General features: G+C 48.6%; 1 protein-coding gene across 1 annotated transcript in view; it reads left to right on the top strand.

Annotated features, from left to right (window-relative positions):
• Positions 1-257: 257 nt before the first annotated feature.
• Positions 258-15,659, top strand: part of Mmp15 (matrix metallopeptidase 15) — a 31,554-nt gene continuing 16,152 nt past the window's right edge. The window contains exon 1 of the mRNA XM_004663504.2: positions 258-629. Within this exon, the coding sequence (XP_004663561.2) occupies positions 468-629 (162 nt within the window). The 5' untranslated portion in view covers positions 258-467. The remainder of the gene's footprint in view (positions 630-15,659) is intronic.

Genomic DNA, 15,659 nt, shown 5'->3' with positions numbered 1-15,659 from the left:
ATCCGGGCCCCCGCTGGGCGCAGCAGCGACTGGAGTAGCTTAGCTACCGGGGTGGGAGCGCCCGGCCCTGGGCATGGAGAGAGGGAGCTGGGCGCGCAGGGGGCGCCGTGGGACCGGGCGGCCAGAGCGCTGAGCCAGACAAAGGCTCACGAGTTGCGCTCCGGGCCGGGCGCGGAGGCTGCAGGACCCCGCAGCGGGCAGCTCGGCCGGTCCCCTCTCCAGCCGGCGGGCGGGCGGGCGGGCCCGGCGCGCTCAAACCTGCCCCGCCCGCGTCTCCTCGGGCTTGGGAATTTGCTGAGGAGACCTGAGCGGCTCCGGGGGGCACGCGGAGCCCCAGGTCCGCCCCACGCCAGCCGGGCGGGGGGCCAGGGATCATCGCAAGTTTCCAAGCCACACGCAAGAACCCGGAGACCGCCAGGCAACGAGCCCCGCGTGCAGCACTCCGGATCCGGCTGGGAGCCGAGAGCATGGGCAGCAACCGGAGCGCGCCCGGGCGGCCGGGCCGGATTGGCAGCTGCCTCGGCGGCCGGGAAGCGAGAGCACGGCCCCGGCTGCTACCGCTGCTGCTGGTGCTTCTGGACTGTCTGGGCCGCAGCGCAGTGGCCGAGGACGCAGAAGTCCTCGCCGAGGTAAGGACCTCCTGCCGGCCCCTTGGCAAGGGGTCCGGGGTGGGAGCCACGCCCGCAGCCCGAGACCTGCGAGGGAATGGAGACGCGCTCCCAGTTGGAGGTGGGGGTTGACCTGGGAACCCGAGCCTGGGAAGAAAGGGGAGCTGGCAGTCTGCCCCTCCCCAGCTCTCCCCCTGCAGCACGCCTCGTCCCCAGCCCCGGACCTAGGGCTCGGGCTTGCCCGTTACCCTGCAAGTGCCCGGGTCCCTGATCTTCCCCAGCCTGGGTCCCAAGAGACGCATCTGCAGATCCCAACCCTCGCCCCTAGCTCTTCCCTCGCCGGCGGCCAATTCCTCGAGAGCCCGGAGGGTGCACTGTGGGCTCTTTGCAAGTGGGAAGGGGCGCTGGGGGTGGGGGGAGTTCGGGCGCAGCAGGAGCTGGGCAGCGCTCATGCTTAGGTAGTGGGTCGTTTGGGTGACACCGTGCGTCGGCCGGCGGGCTCGGATGGGGGGGGGGGGGCGCAAGGGGCGGAGTGCGAACTAGCAGACTGGTTGCAGGGTGCTTTGGCGACTTTCTTGCCTTCTTGCCCGGAAGTCTCCCAACGCTCGGGTGGAATTGGACGGACGGACCCTGTCTCTCCCAACATTTCTTCCTACCAGCTCTTCTAAGCACAAGCATGGGTGGGAGAGGGTAGAAAACATGCCTTTTCCTCTGCAAGTCCCTACACTGACTGCTCTCTGGATTAGTCTTGTGAGTGACCTCACGCGGTCTGTCTACACAGAGCCAGGTCCAAGTAGCAACTCCGACTCGAGGTGTGTGTGGGGGCGGGGGGGTTCCCAGCGACAGTGACAACTCAGTTATCCTGGTTGTGCGTGCACTTTCCCCCAACTTTTGGATATACGGCTTCCCACTTCCCAGTTCTGGGGAGATGAGGGGATTGGACTAGGAGTGTGGCAAAGAGGACGACCGGGAGCTATGGGCTCTCATGCCCTTGGGCTGTCCAGGCTTAGCGCCCTGGAGTCGGGGCGGTTTCTATTTGCAGACAGCCTGGTGTTCCCTCCCAGCGCTCCACCTCCTGGGTTTGCCTGAGAGATTTTTCCGATGGAAGCTTGCCCCTTCCCCTTCCCCACCCTACTTTAATAAAAGCTTGGAGGAAGGGCAAGGAATTCCTCCCTGGCTCCAGTTACTCAGTTCTCCACCTGCTCTGCCCTCCCTCCCTGACCAGGGAAAGTTGCAGGGCACAGCCCATGCTCAGTCTGCCCCCATCCCATTTCTTCCAGGCACGAGGCTCATGGGAGGGGGCGGGGGGGGGGGGTCCTGCAGGTGGCGATTGCCTGTTTGCTTGTGATCCAGGTACTGGGAGGCGAGGGCACCTCCCACTGGAGCAGATGTGGAAGAATTTTAAGTCGTTGATTCACCTTACAGAGTTTGTAATCTACTTCGGGGTGCATGTGCATGCAGGGGTGATTACAGACCAAGCTGGAATTTGGTATATACGGCAGGAGCTGGTACCCTGAGGGGCTTTAAGCACTTGTCTCTGGTTCTTCCATCCTATTTCTTCCCAGCTGAGGGGACACCCACAGCTCAGCATGCCTAGGGCCCACCGTCTCTAGGGGAGAGAGCCCTGGTGGCCCAGCTAGGATCTCTAACTGGACTACAACACTGCTCCTGGGAGACAGCTTGGATCAGACCTGGGATGTGGCTGAAAGGACTGAATGGTTCATGTTGGAAGTCACAGGAAATGGAAGATATCTTAACCCCTGTCATTGGCTTTCAAGTGCAGGCTACTCCTAGAGGCCTATCAGGCCTAGCCAGATTGGGTCTGAGGAGCCCCATGGCCTAGGTGGCCAGCCCATCTGCTCAGAGACGTCTAGGCCTGGCTAACAGTGTCCAGATCCCCTTGCCTTGGAGAAGGGCTCTGGTCCTTGCCCCAGGCTGTCCATACTTCCAGCCTACTGGCTAACTCATGGTTGCAGTCTTCTATGAGCATCTAAACAAATGAACCAAGGCCAATAACCGCCCCACCAACACACACTACCTGGGTAGCAGCCACATGAATTCACCAAGTGTGTGCTGGGGGCTTCCATATAGCTGCACCTTGTCAGAGTCTGGCCTGGAGAGACCCATCTTCCTTGGAGCAGCCATCCAAGTCCCATCCTTCCCTTAGACAGTAAGGTCTAGTCTCCAGCCACTGTGTAGCAGAGCTCCACCCAGCTGAGGTGCCCGCTCTGTTACTCAGTCAGGTCTCTTATGTACTGGCTGCAGTACCTAGCTGTTCTGAGTGCCTTTGGTTCTCACCAGAGAAGCCCTGCACCTGTGCCCACTCTCCACACACAACTGCCCTCTCTCAGGCTAACCTGTGGTAGTGACTCCGGCTGCCAGAGTTCACAGGAGTGGTGCCACCACCTCCAACACACGGGCACCCCCACCTGCCTGAACAGAGCCAAGTGTCTTCCTGCCCACATCTGGCTACTGAGCAGGATTGAGCAAAAAGAGGCTGGGGTTAACTGGAGTTCTCATTTTGACCTTCACATCTATCTAGAGAACCACAGCCCACCTTCCTGCAAATCCTTCTCTCCTTGAACTTAATTGGTCACCCCTCTAAGTTCCTCCATAGTAATACTCTTTCTTAGCTATGGAGTACAAAGTGCAGAAGTCCTCTGTGCCCACCCTCAATGGGAGGGGGCTTCATGTCTGGGAACCCACAGAGACTTTCTTCTCCTCCCCTTCTCTCCCTTCCTCTTTTCTCCTCTCCTCTCCTCCCTCTCCCCTTCCCTTCCCTCCCCTTCTTTCCTCTCTTCTCTTCTTTCCCCCTCCCCTCCTATCTTCTCCTCTCTTCCCCTCCCCTCCTGTCTTATCCTTTCCTGCTACTTATATACTGCTCCTTTCCATGCTGCGTCAATACCCAGGGGAGAACCCTTATGATTGACACAGCTGGGGGTTGGGATCTGATGGGGACTTGCCTTTCATATCAGGTCTTGCCATGTCCCTGTGTTTGGGCCACCCTTGAGCTCACCCATCAGCTGCCTCCTTGGGTGTCCTCATCTGAACAGCATATGGGCCTGCCCTGTCCACTGTGACCCCTGGACACACACACACACTGTCTCTCTCCTACTGTCCACTGCCCCACCCCAAGGAGGGGGGATACTTTTGACAGATATCCTTGAATGTGAATAGAAACCACCCAGAAGCATGCCCAGACCCTCTTCTTCTAAGGAAGTCTCTCCAAAAGCCACCACCTGATCACTGATGCCAGCTGGGAATGACACTGCTGTAGACATGGGAAAGGCCCTCCCTCCCTGCCACACGCAGCTCTAGCTGACCCTCCATGCACCTTTTGTGGCTTAATCCAGATATTCCCTGTCCTTGTTGCCTCTGCCCAGTTGGGAGTTTGGCTTCTGAATGAAGGTAGCTGCAGTGGTCAGTATGGGGCATCACTGGTCAGAGTTGACATCCCCAATGTCATGTCAAGACTTGTGTCTTATGCTGTTAGACACTAAGGCAATGGGGAAAACATCCCATGCCTAGCTCTATTTTAGGTATGAAGATGTGATCTGTGAGTCAGCAGAAGCAAAGAGGGCTTGGGCACACGGCTTGCCATTTCATTACAAAGTGGCTACTGGGAGAAGCCAAAAACCAATGTGAGAGCCTGGGATCCTGAAAGTAGCCGAGCACTCCAGGCCTGAAGCACATAGTCTGCACCTTCTGGATAGACAGGCCCCCTGAGGGCTTGAGGATTAGGGTTCCCATGTACCGTTCACCAGAAGAACCTGGGGTCTGGGAATGCCTGGAGACTAGGGAGGTGGCAGACTCTGCAGCCCTAGGCACCATGGCAGATGTACATGAGTTGGTCATGGGTCAGAGGACAAAGGGATGTCTCTTACCAGATCCCGTGCCCTTCCAGGGAATAAAAGGAAATGAACAGAAAGACCTGACTGCCCTCCTCTGCTATCAGGATAGGTCAGGGCAAATGGGTGTGGAGCCAGGGAATGGCCATTATTAGCCTTTGGAAATGTTCCTTACCTATGGCAATTGATGGCTGAGCCACCAGAGCTGCTCAGCCTGGAGGCCAGGGTTGGAGTCAGCTCTCTAGCTTTGTCTAGGAGTAACTGCCACTCTGTAGAGCTGAGGACTCCAGCTCCGTGTCCAGCACCTAACAACACACCACCTGGTACATAGGGAGTGCTTGCAACATGGTGGTAAAACGTGTGACTGAGAAGGAAGTGACATTTGCTGTTGGTCTCCTCAAACCTATCTGAACCTCAGTTTCCCTGCCTATAAAATGGGAATAACCACAGCATCCATGGGATTATGGGGAAATTTATCATATTTACAGGCAATTCTGTAGATACAGGCTATGCACAGTGGAACCAGGAGGTCTGGAGTTATTTTCATTTTTTTTGAAGCAGGGTCTCACTCTAGCCCAGGCTGACCTGGAACTCAGTAGCCCTAGGCTGGCCTCAAATTCATGATGATCCTCCTACCTCAGCCTCCCAAGTACTAGGATTAAAAAAGTCAGCCACCATGTCTGCCTTCTAGGGTTTTGAGTACTTTCAGTAAAGAAATTCTATTCTGGGCTGGAGAGATGGCTTAACAGTTAAGGCGTTTGCGTGCAAAGCTAAAGGACCTCAGTTCGATTCCCCAGGATCCACATAAGCCAGATGCACAAGGTGGTGCATGCATCTGACGTTCGTTTGCAGTGGCTGGAGGCCCTGGCCTGCCCATTCTTTCTCTCCCTCTTTCTCTTCCTCTGCCTCATTCTCTCTCTCAAATAAATAAATAAAAATTAAAAAAAAAATTCTATCCTGAAGTATTTCAGAAGCACCTTCATATTTCTTCCTCCTTTTAAATTTTAAACATGTGAGGGATAAAGCTAATCCCTTTAAGTGAGAGAGAAAAAAAAAAAAAAACCTCAGATTCCACAGCCAGAGACTACAAAGCTGGGTTTTGAACCCAGATCCCTGAAGCTTGGAGCCTCAACTGGGTTAAAGGTCAAAGTCCAAAGTCCTGTGAGTTTCTACCTGGTGCTGGCTGGAGCCTGCTGGCCCTGAGCCAAGTGGGAAGGATGCTTAGCAGTGGGGCCAAAGCTGTCCCACCAGCTACCACCCAGGTCCTTCCCAGTGGGGAGTCCCATGGAAGAGCTGTCAGGTGGGGGTGGGGGAGAGGGCCAGGTGAGGCCAGAGGCCTGGTCTCCAGCCAACCTCGAAACTCTAGGCAAACAGAGGCACCTTCTGCCCCACCCCAGCCCGCCCACAGGCCAAAGGACCCATTTGTTTTTTCTCCAGGTTAAGGCATGCAGGGGCGGGTTGGGTGGCTGCCTCCTTCCTGCTTGTGGCTCACCCATCATAGCTCTCTCTACCACTCATGGTGTGATAGGAAGGGAAAGCATAATGGCATCAACATACAAGAGAAACTAGTTGAAAAGAAAGGATTCAGTGGAGACAGTTTGGGAGGGGGAAAAGGAAGGGTGGTGAGAGGGGATTATGGTCATGGTATACTGTCTATATTTATAGAAGTTGTCAATAAACAGTTTAAAAAAGAGAGTCATGATGGAGCATAGTCCGAATGCACAGGCCTGTAATCCCACTCCCAGAAGGCAAAGGCAGGATTGCAAGTTCAAGGCCTGCCTGGGCTACAGAGTGAATTCAAGGGCAACCTCAGCATCTTAGTAAGACCCGGTCTCAAAATAAAAAGAGGACTGGGTGGAGCACTTACCTTGCATGCTCAAGGCCCTATGTTCAATAAATTTCTAATACTACCAAAAAATGCCATTATAGTCTGGGCATAGTGATACATGCCTATAATCCCAGGATCTGGAGGCCAAGGTAGTAACTCAAGTTCTAGGCCAGCCTGGGCCACATGTTGAGACCCTGTGCACCCCCCTGACACACAGTGGGAGGCAGATTCATGCATATGTCTTAAAAGTTGCCCTTAAAGGAACCAAGCAACCAGCAAGCCATCAAGACCTTGATGACCTGGTTGTGTAATGGGGGTTTGGAGGGAATTGGGGTTCTAGGGTGTTTTCTGTAACCCCAAGCCCTGAGTTCATATCTGTGAACTAACCAAAGAATTGGCAATTCCAGATTCAAGGAAATGATTTTTAAAATACCACATATTATTCAGATCTTACAAAGGCGTGGGGAAGGGAGAAAACCAGAAGGTAAGGGGAGGATAAAGTGGGAAGAAGAGAGGTACACCATGTGGAGTCCAAAAGCCCATGTAGGCCATGTGTAGCCCAGGATCCCATGTAACTAAACGTGGATCTTAGGGGGGAAAAATATGAGAAGGGATTTTAGAAACATGTGCTTCCAAGAAATATCAAAAGTGAAGGCAGTAAAAAAAAAAAAAAAAAAGGTGGGGGGAGTGTCTCTTCCCACCCCAGAATGGCTGCCAGAGCGAGAGAGAGCTCTTACCTGTCCGGAGACCCAAAACAAGTTGCTGCCAGCTCTGGGGAGAGAGAGAGAGACACACAAAAGAGCCCACTCTCTCCATGGGTCCAGGAGATACAGGATTGTGCCATCCCATCTGGACACAACTACACCAGGTGTCTCAGCCATTTGGCCTAGGCTTAGAGGAGAAATCCACCCATACCTGGGCAGGGTGTGCACTTGAGAAAGATCTAAGTAGGTGAGAAGGACAAACACTAAATCCCAAGTCTGGTGGGGCAAACTGAGATAGGTGTGGCAAGCTGGGTAGGCATGGCAAGGGTGTGAAATCCTAAGGTCCCTCCCTTTAAGGGCTGCTCTGGTCCTGCCTAATTCATATAACTGCCTATTCTGACAACCCCCTCCCCAACATTTCTTCCTCTCATGAGAAGATACTCTAACTACTGTTAGATGAAAAGGGATGATGAAGTTAGATAGTGAACTACTTCCTGCTGAATGGGGCAGGGAGATGTGCCAGAGTGTTTCCCAGAGAGGGGAACTATTCTAAAGGCCTAAGGGAGAAATCTGTCAGTCAGACACCACATCACTTAGATCTCTTTGGCCTGGTATAAAAATTATAAGCATTAGTAACATAAGTATTGGGGCCTATCTTAGAGATGGAGATGTCTAGATTGTAAGGTAGGGAGAATAGGTAGCCCCATCAGAAATGGTGAGTATTCTACTTTCAGTGGGTGTTCAAGTGGGCCCGTATAGATGGAGTTGGATTGCTGTATAACCATCTTGGTGTGAGCTGCCTGTAAGCAAGCAGAGATAAAGTTAAAACAGCAGTTGATTATACAAGGGTCAAAGATGAACAAAACAAGTATGAAGATTATAATGGGTATGATCTTCCTTTACCATGAAAAATTTGAGATCCACTCCCATAACTGTTCACCGAATGGCACCATAGCATCTGACATGGTCTGAACCTGTTTATGCAGGTCTTGTAAAACAGAGGAGACACTAGCAGAGTTATCAGGAATGTATACCCAACATTCATCCTTGATAATGGCATATGTGCCACCTTGGGCTGCATTGAGTATGTCTAGAGCCATGTGGTTCTGTATGAAGGCTTTTCTTATTGGTTTAAGCTCAGAATTAAGGAGAGTGATTCCTTCAGCTGTCATTTAAAATCTTTTGGGTATACTTTGTGAGAGTTTCCATGTGTCAGATGACATCTTCCAGTCTGACAGATGGAAGAAAGACTAAGTGATCATACCATTGGAAAACACTACTGGTCCACTGGTGTTTTAAAACCTGTATATTGGCTGGGTGCTCTAAGGTTTCTACTTGTCACCCTTGCATCCAGGGAAACCCAAGAGTACACCTTTTAATCTATCCTTGAGGCAACCAAGGCCAAAGGTTGATACTACAGAGCCATTGGGTGCCATTAGGGGCTGCCCAGCATACACTTGGCCTCAGGGTCCATTCAGTAGCAAACTATTCTGATGGTTGAAGGGTAATGATGTTTTGGCACAAGTCTGAAATAACTCATCTAGAAAATGCACATTACTGGGATATTTTGAGAGAGCATGGGTTTTTTGTTCCAATCATAAGGATGCCTTTTGATATCTATGATTGTCTTCCTTATCATGAAGTTCGAGCTTCAGAGAGGAGGCCAACATACCTTCTCAAGAATTTGTCAGTCCCCTTTTGAGAAGCTCTTTCTGTGTCCCAGTTCATTCATGGTAGAGTTGATAGGCCATTGAGAAACATCCCAGCTAGTAACCTGGGTTAAGGTAGGAAAGCTAGCTCTTTTCTGGTTAATATAGACTTGTAACTGATTTCAATCATACCCTTGGAGAGGAGATACCTGCCAGGGAAGTCCAGAGGCACTGGAAGTGGGCAAGAGCCCACAGACCCAGCAGTTAGTCTGATCACTATCCTGTGCATACAAGGAATGAATTTCCATCCTGACGATAGGCAGGTAGAATGAAAAGGCTGAACAGCAGCATGGATAGAAAGTGAGGCCTGCTTTGTGATGAGAGGAAGAGCAAACTTAGCCATTGGTGTTGAGTTTTACCTTCCAAGGTACCCCTTTGTGTTTGGTTATATTTCTCTCTCTCAATGTTTAAGACCAAACAGATAGCCAAAATTTAATTCAAGATGTAATTTTTGTTTCTTTTTTGTGGGGGGGATCACTAATGGCTCTCCATTAGGGGATTTTAAAGACCTGAGAGTAGCAGTTTAGCTTCTCCAATACTGGTGGTGTTTGTTAGGATGAGTCAGGGCCATGATGGCCAAGTAGTTTTCCCTTCATTGGGATGCCAGGAGGACTGATCGTTCCTCAGTCGTGACTCTCCTGTTTCAGATCGTACACCGATTTTTTGTTTTTGGTTCTCTGTATCCTCCCTGCTCAGGAAGACAGGTGACTTACCAGAGGGACAGTATAGAAGTGTCCCATCATCTCCAGTGGCCTTGTGACCTGGGAGCAGGGGCCAAAATATTGGCATTTTAGCTCCAGTGATTCCAATTGGATTTGGCTTCTACACAGGTGATTAATACACTTAGAAAAAGAAGTTACACCAGTGACAAGGGTAGTAACTTATCTTAAGTAAGCATATTTGGAGTCTGTATAGATACGATACTTACCCATTTTCCTGTGCTAACCTTCAGGCTTTGGTCAGAGCTATTAGCTCTGCTAACTGGGCACTTGTATTAACTGGAAGTGGGCCATCTTTGAGAATCTCATGTTCTCTTGCCCCCGCATATCCTGCCCTTTTAGTTCCATCCTGAACAAAAGAACTCCCATTTGTAAATAACTGGAAATAAGGATTTTCTAGGAGCTTGTCCTTAAGGTCTGGTCTGGCAGCATAGCCTTCTAGTAAGACCTCTTCGCAGGAGTGCTCAAGCGCTTCCTCATGTGGGAGCTAAGTAGCAGGGTTGAGAGAAGAGCAAACCTTGAGGGTGATTTCACGTCCCTCCATCATGAGGGCTTGATATTTTACCACTCGACTATCTGACAACCGCACGTGTCCCTTTGAGTTAAGAATGCTCCCTAGACTTCCGGCCAAGATGGCGACCGCCTAGCTGCGCTGCAGATACCGGGGAAAGAAAGATAGATGCAGATCCTAAGGAGAGAGCTGCCCCATCATACCTCAAAAGGGGCCCAACTGAAACTAAGGACAATTGGTGAAACAAGCAAGGGTGATGTTTTCCTGATGAACCGGATACCAGCACAAGGGGGAAGGAGACCAACGCAGAGAAAAATCAATGCCTACCAAATCAGAGAGCCAGAGCCTCAGAGGCCCCCAACACCTCAGCACTGAAGCAGACCAAAGATGAACCCAACATGGCTCAGGGAAATTTTGCAGAAGAGGGGGCGGAAAGAATGTCAGAGTCACGTGTTGGGTCATGCTATGCATAGACATTTATCGTACCAATAACTGTGGGCTAACTCCACAATGCACGACCCATTTACATCAACAAGGAGGGTCCAATGGGAGGGGGTAGATCATGGATGAGCCTAAACAATGGTACCAAACTGCCTGTATTTGCTGAAAAGAAAACTAATAAATTAAATTTAAAAAAAGAAGTTTCCATAGGATTGTGACAAAATTAGATAGCACTACATAATGTGAATTAAATAACAACAATAACTAAAGTGGCATAAATATGAAAGAGGATTTTCAGTAAGAATTTTTTTAAATTATGTTTTTACAATGATGCTAATAAAGCTATGATAATTTTTTTTTTAAAAAAAAGAATGCTCCCTATGTCATGGGGAGTGTGTACAGTAAGAGGCCTTCCCAAGGTTGGTTTATGTGGCTCCTATGGCTGTGATTGCCCTTAAGCATCCAGGCCATCCCTTAGTACTGAGTCTAGTTCATTGCTGAGAGATATACTACCAGTTGGGGGGACTGGTCCCCTAAGTTGAGTTAAGACACCCAGAGCTATACCTTTTCTCTCTGTCACATAAAGCAAGAACCGGGGTTGGGTAGATAGTCTCAAAGCAAGGGGCCTAAGTCAGTGCATCTTTCAGTTTTTGAAAGGAGCAGTGTGCCTCAAGTTCACATATTAGAGGGGCTGAGAGACGCTTCTGTGTCTCTTTAAGAAGTTGGTACAAGCCAGGCATGGTGGCACATGCCTTTAATCCCAGCACTTGGGAGGCAGAGGTAGGAGGATCGCTATGAGTTCAAGGCCACCCTGAGACTACATGGTGAATTCCAGGAATTCCAGGTCAGCCTGAGCTAGAGTAAAACCCTACCTCGGGGAAAAAAAAAAAGTTGGTACAGGGCTAGAGAGATGGCTTAGCAGTTAAGGTCCTTGCCTGCAAAGCCAAAGGACCCAGGTTTAACTCCCCAATACCCACATAAGCCAGATGCACAAGGTGGCACATGCATCTGGAGTTCATTTGTGGTGACTGGAGGCCCTGATGCACCCATTCTCACTCTATCTGCCTGCCTCTGTCTCTCTCTCCTTCTTGCAAATAAATAAAAATAAAATATTTTTAAGGTTTTTTTTTTTTAAAGAAGTCGGCACAGAGGTCTTGTCAGTTCTGCAAAACCTGGAATCCAAATCCTGCAAAAGCTTATAACTCCCAGGAAAGCCATTAGTTGTTTTAGTGTGAGGGAGGGGGTAGGCTAAAATAGGCTGGGTCTGTTGAGGACTTAAACTTAAACTCTAATATCATTGCTAGGTAAATAACTTAGATTGGCACAATTGAGCTTTTTCCCTTGAGACATTGTATCCCTACTTAGCCAGCAAGTTAAGAAGGGTCATGGTTTCTTGAGAGACCGTTTTCCCAGAAGCTCCACAAAGCAAAAGATCTTCTACATACTGTAACAGGGTGGTCTTAAGACTCTTCCAGTCTAAGAAGTTCTGTGCCAAGGCTAAGCCAAACAGATGGGGGCTGTCACTAAAGACTTGGGGTAAAACTGTCCAAGTAACTCGTCCTGTTCTACGAGTTGGATCTTCAGAGGCAAGTAGAGGCTGGCTATCTGGATGTAGAGGAACACAGAAAAAGGCATCCTTTAGGTCCAAGATTGAATAATGAGTAGGCCCAGAGGGCGTCTGAGTTAAGAGCATATAAGGATTGGCTACCACAGGATGAAGAGGGACCACTGCATCATTAATTAATCAACGGTCCTAGACTAGCCTCCGTTTATTAGGGCTCATTTGTACCCCAAAAGTAGGAGAATTATATGGACTGGAATACTCTTTCAGGAGTCCCTGTTCCTTTAAGTCCCTCAATTGTTTCTGACTTAGGTGGATACTGCTTCTGGTAAGGAAAGTAAGTGGGGTCCTAAAGATGTATTTGGAAAGGAGTGGCAGTGACAGCTCGACCTGTAGTTTCCCCATCGGTCCTAGCTGACAGATCTACATTTTCCTCTACTAAGGAAGACAGGCTTTCTCCTAGAAGTAAAGTCATTTTTACCTGACATTTGCCCAGCAAAGGAGTTGGTGTCTCTGTGACTCTAAGGAAGGAATGATGGAAGAGATTGTCTCCCCAGGAACAAGCCAAAGTCTCTGTAACGAATCTTTTCTGAACCTGACCTGAGATGCCCCTAAAGGCCCCTGTCTGGTTAGATCTAGTCCCAGGACAAAAATCAAGCACGAAAGGTGAGCACCTGGGGCAATGAGGAGGTTTCTGGTATATCGTACCACCTGTGTAGTTACCCAGGGCTCCTCAAGGTGGACTGGAATTACAGGAGCCTGTATGGGAAGCCCCAGGGCCCATCTATAATCTGCTGAGGAGGGCAACCTCAGGTCTGTTTGACTCAGAGGGCACTGGCTTTTTTAGTGGTTCCCTTGGCATTTAGGACAGGGTCTGGCGAGGACCTGGCAGAGCCTCTTTTGGGACAGTGCTTACAAAAGTGTTCTCTCTCTCCACAGAGAAAGCAGACCCTATGGTGTATTGTGAAGCCCTATGGGTGTATTGTGAAGGGACCTTCCTCTGAGCAACCTTCATTACCACTATGATCTCCTGGTAGCATTTCTTTTTCTATTTTTTTCAATTCTTTTTCTGCTCTTTGAATTTTCCTTTTTTTCTTTTTCTGTTTCCCTCTTTCCCTCTCAGCTTCCCAGTTAAAATAGACCAAAGTTGCAGCCAGGAGCAACTGATCAAAGCTCTTATCTGGTTCAGCTACCAATTTTTATAATTTCTTATGAATATCAGGTGTTGACTGAATTAAACTTTTATCTTTAAGAAGAATTTCCTCCTCTGAGGTATCTGGAGTTACATTAGTATGTTTTCTAATTGTCTCCATAAGTCTCCCCATCAATGCAATGGGCAACTCCTCCCTGCATTATAGTGAATAGTAAGTTATAGTTCAAAGGCTTTGTTTTAGCTTTACGAATCCCTTCTGGTATTGGAGGGTCAGGGCAGTTGGGCTACCAACAGCAGCTGGGGTGGTCAGGTCCAATTGGTGGTCAGCAGCCCACTCAGGATGGTCACATAAGTGAAAGAATAATTGTATGTATGACACTTCTTTCTTTCCTTTTCCTGCAATAACAATCAAGTTGAAATATTGTAGTGTACTTAAAACTGCCCTATGGTGGCTATTTGTCTCCATTCACTAGGTGGTATTTTGGCCATGCCTTTTGGCAATAAAATATTGAATAAATAATTAGATAATGAAAGATTGAAGCTTCTTTCCTGAAACTTAGTAGATCTAAATGAGCCCAGATCTCAAGGAGACAGGCTAGTGGAGACTTCTGGAGTATCTTGGAAGCTGATTGTCCCATCTGAAATGAAATGGAGGAAGAAAATAGAAGAATATAGAGTCAGGTTATGCCCCATCCTGTCTCTCATCTTCTTGTGGGAGAGGGACATCCCTCCAGCCAGATTTGGGAGAAGAAATTAGGTGTTTTTGTTTTCTTGAGGTAGAGTCTCGCTCTACCCCAGGCTGACCTGGAATTCATTATTTAATCTCAGGATGGTTTCAAACTTACGGTGATCCTCCTACCTCAGCCTCCCAAGTGCTGGGATCAAAGGTATGTGTCACCGTGCCTGGCTGAAATTAGGGTTTTTTAAATCTCCCTGTTTTCTCCCCAATCAAAAAGGGACACATAATGTGATCTGTGTACCTCCTGAAGCAAGGAAGGTCCAAGATAGGATATCCATTCTCACCCCACAAGGCCAGCTTCCATGCTTCGGTTCTTCTGGACCTTTCCCCCAGCCCTTGCATATACTTTACATCCTGGCATATAAGGACTACTGCTGGCCATTCTAAGCCCAAGTGCAAAGATTTCCACCGTTACTCCCATTTTGGTAGCTTAGATGCCCTACTGTAGGGGGGAGGGGTCTTTTCTTCTCCCCTCTATGGGATCCTGGGACATGGGTCCCCCATGGTCTGTGAATAATTGGGACTAAAGGGTTGTTGTTAATGTTTTGAAGGTAATCTCTGGTTTTATTACCTTAAGTATAGGGATTAGAGGTATGATTGATCATACCCAGCAGAATCCTGCCTTTTTAAAAAATTATTTGCATGCAGAGAGATAGAGAGGAGAGAGAAAAAGAGAGAATAGGCATGGCAGGGCCTCTAGTCACTGCAAGTGAACTCCAGATACATGTACCACTTTTTGCATCCTGCTATACATGGGTACTGGGGAATGGAACCCTCCTCGTCAGGCTTTGCCGGCAAGCTCTTTGACCACTGAGCCATTTCTACAGCCCCTAGAATCCTGTCTTTGGTAACTTTTTAAAAATATCAAGTTATGTCGGGCATGGTGGCGCACGCCTTTAATCCCAGCACTCGGGAGGCAGAGGTAGGAGAATCACTGTGAGTTCCAGGCCACGCTGAGACTACAAAGTGAATTCCAGGTCAGCCTGGGCTAGAGTGAGATCCTACCTTGAAAAACCAAAAAAAAAAAAAAAAAATCAAGTGCTGGGCTTAGAAATGTAAGACAACACATTCAGCAAGATCTTATCATTTCTCTTTAGAGGCCTTAAAGTCTAAGTTAGGGATTGGGGGATGACAGGTTTGAACTATTTTTATTAGCATTTTCAAAAAGGAAATTAAAATGATTTTTCCAACATTCTCAACACTTTATCACTTACTCAATGCCTTTCTGTGGTCTTTCTGATGTCCTATAAACTTCCATCCTAGATTTCTCTTATAATCCTTTAACTTAGGCACATTAAGAGGATCCACACCCAGTTAAGCTCCATTCTTAGTGCCTTCTACCAATATAACACTTGCTATTATCCCAAAATCTTACTACTGAAATAATTCATTCTTATTAACCCTATGACACCCAACGTTTGCAATTTCCTTTCATCAATTTTATGGAAAACCATACTAGTACCTATAGGGTAGTCTAGGAAAGAACAACAGTTATGAGCATTATGAACCGTTGTCATGTGTCAGGAGTGTCACTTGAATCAGGAACATAGCCACCCTGATGCCAGTTGCCAGGCAGTGGCTTTGTTGGTTGCCAGTACCACAGAAACTGCAAGTTTGTAGCTGGCTCGTTGGCTCTGCCTTCTTCAGCATATCTGGTTTTCCCTTTTTATTTCTGCTTTTAGTTGCTACTAGAGCGAAGTAATCCTGTATAAAAGCAGCTAAATCAGTTATAGAAATTATTAAATTAGAGTACAGAAGGAGAATCTATTGTTGCATCTGGGAAAACCAAACAGCAGACACCATCTTTAGTTGGGGAAAGGTCACGTGGTCAACGCCAT

The sequence above is a fragment of the Jaculus jaculus genome, chromosome 1 (assembly GCF_020740685.1).
Source record: "Jaculus jaculus isolate mJacJac1 chromosome 1, mJacJac1.mat.Y.cur, whole genome shotgun sequence".
NCBI classification, from domain to species: Eukaryota; Metazoa; Chordata; class Mammalia; order Rodentia; family Dipodidae; genus Jaculus; species Jaculus jaculus.
This window is presented reverse-complemented; position numbering and strand designations above follow the sequence as displayed.